The 10,328-nt window shown below is 38.9% G+C and overlaps 1 protein-coding gene across 6 annotated transcripts in view; it reads right to left on the minus strand.

Annotated features, from left to right (window-relative positions):
• The window catches only part of fbxl2 (F-box and leucine-rich repeat protein 2), a 174,262-nt gene that overhangs the window by 132,806 nt on the left and 31,128 nt on the right, over positions 1 to 10,328 (minus strand). For 4 of the 6 annotated variants that reach the window (XM_043688899.1, XM_043688900.1, XM_043688903.1 and 1 more), the window contains one exon: positions 1,295 to 1,356. The exons of the other annotated variants lie outside the window; for them this stretch is intronic. In XM_043688899.1, coding sequence (XP_043544834.1) covers positions 1,295 to 1,356 — 62 coding nt within the window. The remainder of the gene's footprint in view (positions 1 to 1,294; positions 1,357 to 10,328) is intronic. 6 annotated transcript variants of the gene reach the window in all.

The following is a 10,328-nucleotide window of genomic DNA, read 5'->3' on the forward strand; positions in this document are numbered from 1 at the left end:
CTCCGAGTGCTCCGGTTTCCTCCCACAGTCCAAAAATGTGCAGGTTAGGTGAATTGGCCATGCTTAATTGCCCGTAGTGTTAGATGTAGAGGAATGGGTCTGGGTGGGTTGTGCTTCGGTGGGTTGGTGTGGACTTGTTGGGCCGAAGGACCGATTTCTACACTGCAAGTAATCTAATCCAATCTAATCTAATCATGTGTGTTTTCAGGCATCAAAGTACTACCTGGAAAGGCTGGTAATTGTACTGCCTTCAAGATTCCTAGAGAAGTCATGCATATTTTGATACAGCACATTTGAAATCCTTAACCTGAAAACTTAATCTGATTAGTTAAAGCATTTTTTAAAAGCGTTAAATACGTTTATGATAAATGTATTTAATGTTTCTATTTTACCTGCACTTGAGGGAAGGCAACCCTTTATATAATGAATTGAAGTATCAATTTTACAAAGATGCTAAGTTTCAGACATTGCACCGATTACAAAAACATTTTAACCTTACCTAAGCATCAAATGATGCAATTACATAATTGTTCTGCTAATTCTCACTATTGAAGTTTAGACCTAGATACTGAAAGACTTTAAGAAACAGGAAGAGTAGGCCATTCTGACTTTCAAACCTGCTCTGTCATTCAATAGGTTCATGACTGATCTAATATTTGTTGCATCCAATTTCCTGCAACTTCAGACTCCCCTAATGATCAAAAATCTATTTCAGCCCTAAATATACACAAAGAGTTCTTTGTGGCAAGGAGTTCCAAACACAGTCTACCCTCAAAAAAGAAATTCCTCCTCAGCTCAGTCTTAAATTGCCTCTTTATTCTGACACTATGCCCTCTGGTCCTAGACTCTCCCATGAGGGAAGACATCTCAGTATTTTTCCTGTCAGGCCCCTTAAAAATCCTGTATGTTTCAAGTATTACTGCCTTGAGGGGGAAGAAAGACTTGAAGAATATCAAGTAAATTTAAATCATCAGCATTTCACTTTGTCCAAGCAATGGATGTCACATGTTACAGAACACAGTTCAGAACACAACTTCACAAGATGCATAATTTAATCAAATTTAGAAATTCCATGCAATCTGACTGAAGCGATAATTCCCAAGTTATGTTCCAGATAGAAAAAATATTTTAAAAATTAAAACAAAAAGCTGCAACTTTTATTTTATATTTCACATTATTACTATCAACCCACATGAGCAAGGGCAACAGAATGAGGTACATATGTATTATTATTTAGGAACCTGACAATGTAATAAATAGCCAATAAATGATTCAGATGAAATCACAGTCTTACCTTAACAGAAGTTCTTTGGGTAACTTTTTATTTATTAGCGATTCATCATTGCTTGAGAAAACCTAAAAAAAAAGTGTTTAGTAAACTAACATTTAGTACTAAAAATGTCAAAATTATCCACATGAAATCTTAAACCTGAAAACTTAATTTATAAACTTAATGATATGAAAATACTTTTATCAAAGTATTTAACATTTCTACTTTATCTGTGCTAAAGGGGAAGCAACCCTTTGTGTAATGTGTGGGAATATCAATTTTGCAGAAGTACTTAGCACTGGTCACAAAACAAACTATCAGCATTCTTTTCAGGTGGAAAAATATCACACCATTAGACTATGATTAGGCCAAAACAGCAACTGAAATGATAAAGCAATAGGTTTACACAAAGCCAAAAACATTGCAAAATGAACACTGACAAAAAAAACCTTAAATGGTTGTTAAAAATTTATAATATTTAGATCCCAATTCTTAAACAATCCAATAAATGAGAAGAATTCTTGTTATGATATTTTCTCAGATGCATCAGAATCACTGAGTGCAGATGGGGGTTACTTGACTCAGATTCTGTATCGGTTCTTTCAAAGAGTAATCCGATTTATAATACACCCCTGCTCTCTCTTTCTGTACCTTTCTTTTTCGAATATTTATAGACTTTCTTTTCAAGGCTCCCAATAAATCTATACCAACACCCTGTCAGCCAGTGCATTCCAAATCCTAAACAAGTTTAAGAACAGATTTAAATGAAAGGACAGAAGGTTCATGGGAGATTTCAGGAAAATCCTTTTCACCCAGCCGGTGGTACAAATTTGAAACGCAGTGCCTGTAAAGAGTGGGAGAGGCAGAAATCCTCAAAATTTTAGTAGTATTTTGATGTGCACTTGTGATGCCAAGGCATACAAAAGCTGTAGGACAAGTGCTGGAAAGTGGGTTTAGAATTGTTAGGTTTTTCAATGGCACAGACACAATGGACTGAAGGATCTTTTTATGTATTATTGATCTCTAGGAGTAGCTTCATAGAGAAAAGTTTTTCATGATATCACGTCTGATTCTTTTAACAATCACTGAAGTCTGTATCCTATTGTTGTCAACCTTTTATAGTCATTAGAAAGAGTTTATCTTTACTTATTCTACTTGAGACTTTGATGAGTTAAAATATTTATACGAAATATCCTTAGTCTTCTCTGCTTCTAGCTTGCCCAGTATTATATCCACCTAACTGCAATGCCTCATTTCAGATACCATTCTCGCTAATCTGCCCCCTCTACAAAGCCTTCATACTGTTCCTAAAAACATTCCCACATGCGCATTTCATTCAAAAGCTCTGAAACTGCCTTAAAACACAAAACAAATTTAAATTACTGGAAACAGCTTGTATTATAAATTCATCAGTGGGCCTCCCCAAAGGACTTTACTCACTTCAAAACAGACAAGGTAGGAAGATGCTTATACTATATCCCAAAACATTGCGTAAAAAGAGACTAATAACTTGCTTAACTCTTGTATTATTAATACTTTACAATACAGACCACAACAACAAAATTTCATTAGCTTGGATATTTCAGACCATGGGTATGCCTAAAATCTCACGACGACTGTCACCCACACCTTTCTTCCCCCAAAACCATCACACTATTGCTACCGGTGGCTTTGGTCTATTTAAAATTCATATGAAATTCACATGAAATTTTAAACAAATATGCTTAGAATAAGACATCACATAAAGCAAATCATAATAGCACTGACCGCCAGTTCTATGAGCTGATAAACTTGAAAAAAATAGAACTTTCAAAAATATTGTATGAACTTTTTCAATTATTTGGACTCATGCAACTATTTGCATAAATAAAAGGTGGCTTAGTCTTCAAGAAAACAAATTCACAGCGCAGATATTGGAAATCTGAAATAAAAATTCCTAACTGCTGGAAACACTCAGCAGATCAGAGAATCTCTGGAAAAGGGGAAGTACACCATAAAATATTATTAATAGTATATCAATCATTGTTATTTTAAAACAAAGTTCTGGAATCACTCAAAGTAGTAAAGAAAAGAATACCTTTGTTTGCATCCCCCCCAAAAAATTAAGGTTACTTAATTGCAAAGGAACCCCTCTGGACAATAAAGGGATATGAATCAATGGAATACAGAGGCTGTTCAGGTTGCGCAGATTACATGAACTGAACAGAAGTCACTTGAAAATCACAGGCCACTCAATAAAGATCACAGCTGATAATCGTCGCCACATAACCATCAACTCCCTCATAGATCAAAAATTCTACACTGCCTTAAGTATCATGAATGAACAAGTCTCCACTGTTCCCTAGGGCAGAGAATTCACGTGATCCTCCGAGAAGCAAAATTGCTCATCTCCATCTGAAACACACTAGTTAGCGAGTTTTGAGAAGATTTGTAGCTCAGTGTAGCACAGACCTACATCCAGAAACACACTAGTTCTAGATTCCACAGTAAACATTCTTAGAGCATACACCCTTGTCAGGCCCACTCATTGAAATATAGATTCAATGACTTCACCTCTCATCTAAACTCCAATTAGCATATGCTCAAATTGATCAATCTTTCCTCATAAAAACAGCCCGAATGAGTCAAGAGTTGATCAAACTTTTCATCCGAAATTGAATGTGACATAACATAAGAATGAGCAGCAATAGGCAATTCAGCTCCGAGCCTGCACTTTCATTTGGTACAATCAACGCTGATCTCATCTTGGCCTCAAATCTACTTTTCTGCATGTTCTCCATACTCTTTCAACCCATTATTAAGTTTTTAAAATCTGTCTATCACCTTAAAATTTACTTAATGCCCCAGCATCCACTGCACTCTGGAGCAGTGAATTTCACAACCACCTCAGAAGTAACTTCCCCTCATCAGACACACCTCATCCTAAAACTACGACCTCTTGTTCGAGCTTGGCCAACAAGAAAACAAGGTCGCTACATCAACTTTGTCAATCCCCTTGAGCATCTTATATACCTCAATTAGATCTCATCTCTTTCTTCTCAACTCCACGCAGTGTAAACCTAAACTGCTCCAAAATCGCTCTTCATAAGACATATCCCTCATCTCTGGAAACAATCTGGTGAACTGCTTTCAGCACAACTTCACGCCTCAAGTAAGGAAATCAAAACTTTCTGCAATACTCAAGGTGGGATCTCACTAATGCCTGGCACAGCTACAGCAACACTTCAGTCTATCAGACAAATGATAGCCCCAACTCTAAGCAGAAAACTGGAATAGACTCACCACAGAAGCAAGAAAAGCACTGGAGAAACGCCAAAAAAGGGACAAGAACATAGAACATAGTGCTATTACCAGAGAAAGGAAGGAAGATGGTAATACTCAAAAGAAACCAGTACATGGAGAAAGCAAATGAACTACTCAGCGATACTGCTACTCACCAACAGCTGGGAATAGACCTAACCCCATAATTCAAGTAAAGGATTACTGTGACACTAAAGGAACTACACAGTGCGGGAAACATCAGCAAAACTGACCAACAAAAGATGAAATTCGACTGATCCAACACACCCCGATTCTATAGATTACCCAAGGTTCACAAAGCAGGAGTGCCCCCCCCCCACCCACCCTCAAACCTATTGCCAAGGAGTTGCCAACAACACAAACACCTAATAGAATATTCCAACCACTCATCCCAAGAGTTCCTTATCATCAGAAACACAATAGAAGAGGATTAAATAATTATTTCATTTGATGTAACAGCACTCTTCATATCTATAGACATCGACCTAGCCAATGATACCTTTGCCACATTATTGGACCAAGCATTTACTAGTATACCAGATGACACCAAGCAACATCAACAAGAACAGCATACTAAAATTATTAGATCTATGCCTCACAACTCACTTTACATTCAATTGATAAGTATACAGACAAATCAACGACACACCAGTGGAGTCCCCGATATCAGGGCTGATAGCAGAAGAGTAATGCAATACTTAGAGACAGACCTCCCCACTATCCAACCCAAACTGTGGTTCCGGTATACAGATGACTCCTTTGTCATCGTTAGACATACACCATTAGAAGAAACCCACAACCACATCAATTACATCCTCCCTGGAATAAAGTTCACTAATGAAAAGGAAAAGTACAGCAGACTCCCATTCCTCTGTGTATTAGTAGAACACACATCTACTAGGGAACTCCAGACCAGTGTGTACAAGAAGAACACCCATACTGACCAGATATAGAATTATAACAACCACCCCAGCACATACAAATGGAGCTGCATTGGTACATTATTTAAATGGGCAAGGACACACTACAGCAACCCAGAACTTTATAAGCCAGATCACCTATTCAAACGAAATAGGTACCCAAAGAGGACTTTGGGTCCTCTGGTACTTATGGGACAAACTCAAAAGGAGAAAACATTACATGACCAGGTACGATAACAACCAAACGATACATCAAAGACACATCAGAGATAACTACATTACTCATACCCATGAGAATCTTAGTGGCCCACAAACCAGTTAACAACTTCCACCAGCTCCTTACAAAAAGGTTAAGAACCGACACCCCCATCCAACAGGACAAACGTTACCTACAAGATACTCTACAAAGACTGTGAAAAAGACTACACAGGACAAACAAGAAGAAAACTGACCATACGAGTGCACAAACATCAGCTGGCAGTGCCAGACATGACCAGCATTCTCTCATTTCCAACCACAAAGACAATGAAGGACACAACATTCATCTGTGACAATGTAACCATCCTAGCACAGGCAAAACAAGACACTCCAGAGAATTCCTTGAAGCCTGACACTTCAACCGGAACTCAAACAATAGATACATTGAACTGGATTCCATTTCCCAACTACTCACATATAGAACTGGAAGTATTCAAACAGAGACACATCAATACCAGGCAAGACAGAGCAGCAACACCTTATAAAAGGTGCACTGATGATGTTACCTAGCAAAGCAATGAAACATTTGCAAAAAACCACATCAACTCAGCAAGCGAACCCACAGCTTCACGCTTCCCAACTTTTATACTCTATTCCTTTAGCAATAAATGCCAAAATTCTATTTGTCTCCCTTATTACTTTTACCTGCAGGAGAAAGTGAGGACTGCAGATGCTGGAGATCAGAGCTGAAAATGTGTTGCTGAAAAAGTGCAGCAAGTCATGCAGCATCCCAGGAGCAGGAAAATCGACGTTTCGGGCATGAGCCCTTCTTCAGGAATGAGATCGACGTTTCGGGCATGAGCCCTTCTTCAGGAATGAGTGAAGTGTGCCAAGTGTACTTTTACCTGCATACTATTTTTGACGATTCATGCACAGAGAATGCCCAGATCTCTCTGCAACAAAGCCAACATTTGGGCCACCTGATCAAGGCTAGAAAACCTTCACTGGGAGGTGGGTTCAGTGGTCATGGTCAACATAGATAGTAACAGAACTACGAGGAGGTCCTTGAACAGAAAGTATAAGGACCGTTGCACTCCATTAAAAAGCAGAACCACAGAAGTCAATCTGTGGAAAGGAGGGAATCATGCATGAGACAAGAAAGAGGACCCAGCAGACAGGACAGTCAGCATCCACCATGGCAAATAGGGACAGGGTACTTACAATTAGAGAGATGCATACAGAGCTCAAACATTAGTGTGGGCACCAGAACTGGAGAAAAGTGGGCTGAACCACTGGGATGGTGTACATCTGATCTGTGTTGAGGAAGAGTACTCTTGAGAACTGCATAACAAATAGAGGGAGTTCTAAACTACATTTTGGGAGTGAGGGATCAAATATGGAAAATGTGGCACATCAAAGAATAGGAATAAGGTCAGAAAGAAAACAGTAATACGGGAAATGAAGTTCAGAGATTTGCAAGAAGGAACATAGAGAAAAATAAATCTAGGTATTCACCAACAATCAAGATGAGATATTAGAAAGATAAAACTAAAAAGGCTGTGTTTGAATGTTTGCAAACAGAGTGGTGAAGAAAGGCTTTTGGCACACTGGCCTTCATTGAGTATAGAAGTTGGGAAGTTATGTTGCAGTTATACAGAATGTTGGTGGCCACAATTTGAGTACTGTGTTCAGTTTTGGTCACCTTGCGATAGGAATGATGTTATTAAACTAGAAACAGTGCAGAAGGAATTTACAAGGATATTGCCTCGACTCAAGGGACTGAGTTACAGGGAGAGGTTGGACAAGCTAGGACTTTTTTCTTTACAGTGTAGAAGACCTGGGGAGGGGGCGGAATCTTATAGTAGTGTACAAGATCATAAGAGGCATGGATATGATGAATGCTCAGTCTTTTTCCCAGGATTGGGGAATTGAGGACTGGAGGGCATCTGTTTAAAGGTAAGAGGAGAAAGAATAAATGGAAATCTGAGGGACAACTTTTTGAGTTTACACAGAGGGTAGTACACAAAAGCAATGACTGCCCAACAGAAGCAGTTGAGGTAGATACATTAACAACATTTCAAAGACATTTGGACAAATACATGGATAAGAGGGTATGCAGTGGCTCAGTGGTTAGCACTGCTGCCTCAAAGCGCCAGAGACCCGGGTTCGATTACGACCTCCGACGACAGTCTGTGTGGTGTTTGCACATTCTCCCAGCGTCTGTATGGGTTTCCTCAGAGAGTTCCAGTTTCCTCCCACAATTCAAAGATGTGCAGGTTAGGTGAATTGGCCAAGCTAAATTACCCATCATGTTAAGTGCACTTGTAAGGAATAAATATAGATAATAGGGTAGGGGAATGGGTCTCTGTGGGTGACTTTTCGGAGGGTTGGTATGGACTTGATGGGCCGAAGGACCTGTTTTCACACCGTAGGGATTCTATAAGAAGGATCTGGGCGAAGTGCAGGAAAATGGGGTTAGCATGGATGGACATTTTGGTCAGCATGGACCAGCTGGGGCCGAAGGGTCTGTCTCCATGCTGTCGGAATCTATGACTCCACAAAAAAAAATGAAATTAATAGTATTTTTTCAACATGCGTCATCGGATAATCATCACAGAGACATGACTACAGTATAAAAGGAATTAGGTCCTGAAAATTGAGGGGTATATGCTATTTAAGATTAGCAATCTAGGCAAGGGAGGAGGAGTAGCACTATTAATGAAGGAAGGCCGTTTGTGCAATAGTTAATGATGACCTTGGGCAAGACTTTAATGCATAGAATTGGTCTGGGTGAAGATGAAAGTTGGTAGGAGAAATAAGTTATTAGTTGGAACTGCTTACAGCTCCCCTTGCAGTAAACACAAGTTCGGGACAATTTAGAAATATGAGCTAGTTGTTGCAGACTCTCTTTCAATCATGGATGACTTTAATCTGGATATCTACATACAAATTGGAAAAAAAAAATCAAATAGGTAGTAGTAGCCATGATGAGCAGTTCATAGAATGCTTGAGATTGGTTCTCAGCAGCATTTTTAGAACCAGAACAGATTATATTGAATTTAGTGTTGTGTAATGAGAATAGGATTAATGAATGATCTCTGAGTAAAAGGCATCTTTAAAAGGGAGCAACATCCATAATACAATTGACACATATATCCAGTTTGAAAAGAAGAAAAGTTGAGTCGAAGACAAGAATATTAAACCTAAATAAGAGCAACTACGTGATCACAGAAGATGAGCTGGGTAAAGTAAACTCGCATAGTAGGCGAGAGGATAGATCAATAGAAACACAGTGGCAGACATTTAAGAGAATATTTCAGAATTCTCAGAAGTATACTGCTAATATAAATGTTCTACAGGGACAATCCACCATTCACGCTGAACTAAAGAAATTAGGGAAGGCATCGAAGCTAAGGATAAAGAATATAACTGCACAAAGCTGAATGGCAGGCCAGATTAACAGGCAAAATATTTTAAAAACTGCAGATAATGACAAAGGTTAATCAAGAGAAAGAAATTTGAGAATGAGAGGAAGCTAGCTAGGAATGTAAAAACAGACAGCGAAAGGTATACAAAATGGAAACAAAGCAAAGCAATATTGGTCCTCTGGAGAGTGAGAATGGGGAATTTATAGTAGATAAGGAAGTTGCAGATGAAACGAACAAATTTTATTTTTGACTTCATCATACAGGTGCCAAAAAAATACCGGAAATAACTGGAAATCAGGAGAATGAAGAACTTTGTAATGTTATGATGAGGAAAAGTGTACCAAATAAACTGATTCTGGGCTGACATATCGCTGGGTCCAAATGGATTTCAGCTTAGGAGCCTAAAACAGGTTGTTAATGAGGTGGAAAATGCATTGCTGTTAATTTTTCAGCACTCAAGATTCAGGAAAGGTTCCACTGAACTGGAAAGTAGCAAACATGGCCCCTCTATTCAAAAAGGGATTCTGGAAGGAAAGAGGAAATGAGGATGTGACTCCCTTGGATGTAGAAGATCCTGAACAGTGTTGACAAAGTGAATGTGGAAAGGATTTCCCCTCTTGTAAGTCAGTCCAGAATGAGAAGGCATTGTTTTAAAATTAAAGGTAGGCCTTTCAGAACAGTCTTTTGAGAGTTGTCTAATTTTGAAACTCTTCAGAAGGCAGCGGTGATGGGGTCTCAATGAACATTTTAAGAAACATGTATAGATTCTTTGAGGCAAGGGAATCAAAAGTTTTTGGATATAGATGTGACTGAGGAATTCAAAATGGAAAACAGATTGACTATGATCATACTGAATGATAGGTAAAAACAATGACTGCAGATGCTGGAAACCAGATTCTGGATTAGTGGTGCTGGAAGAGCACAGCAGTTCAGACAGCATCCAAGGAGCAGTGCTTCTCGGATGCTGCCTGAACTGCTGTGCTCTTCCAGCACCACTAATCCAGATACTGAGTGATAGAGCAGGCTCAAGTGGCAGAATGGTCTATTTCATTCCTGTTTCACACACTCGTACAAAGGAATACGGTTGCTGCTGTTGGTCATTAACCATCTTAGCCAAAACACATTGCTGCAGGAGATGTACAAGGTAAAGTCTCAAGTCCAGTCATCTCTTCAACTGCAATAACCTTTTTTCCATCACAAATTCAGAAGCAG

Source organism: Chiloscyllium plagiosum, chromosome 4 (assembly GCF_004010195.1).
Source record: "Chiloscyllium plagiosum isolate BGI_BamShark_2017 chromosome 4, ASM401019v2, whole genome shotgun sequence".
Taxonomy (NCBI): domain Eukaryota; kingdom Metazoa; phylum Chordata; class Chondrichthyes; order Orectolobiformes; family Hemiscylliidae; genus Chiloscyllium; species Chiloscyllium plagiosum.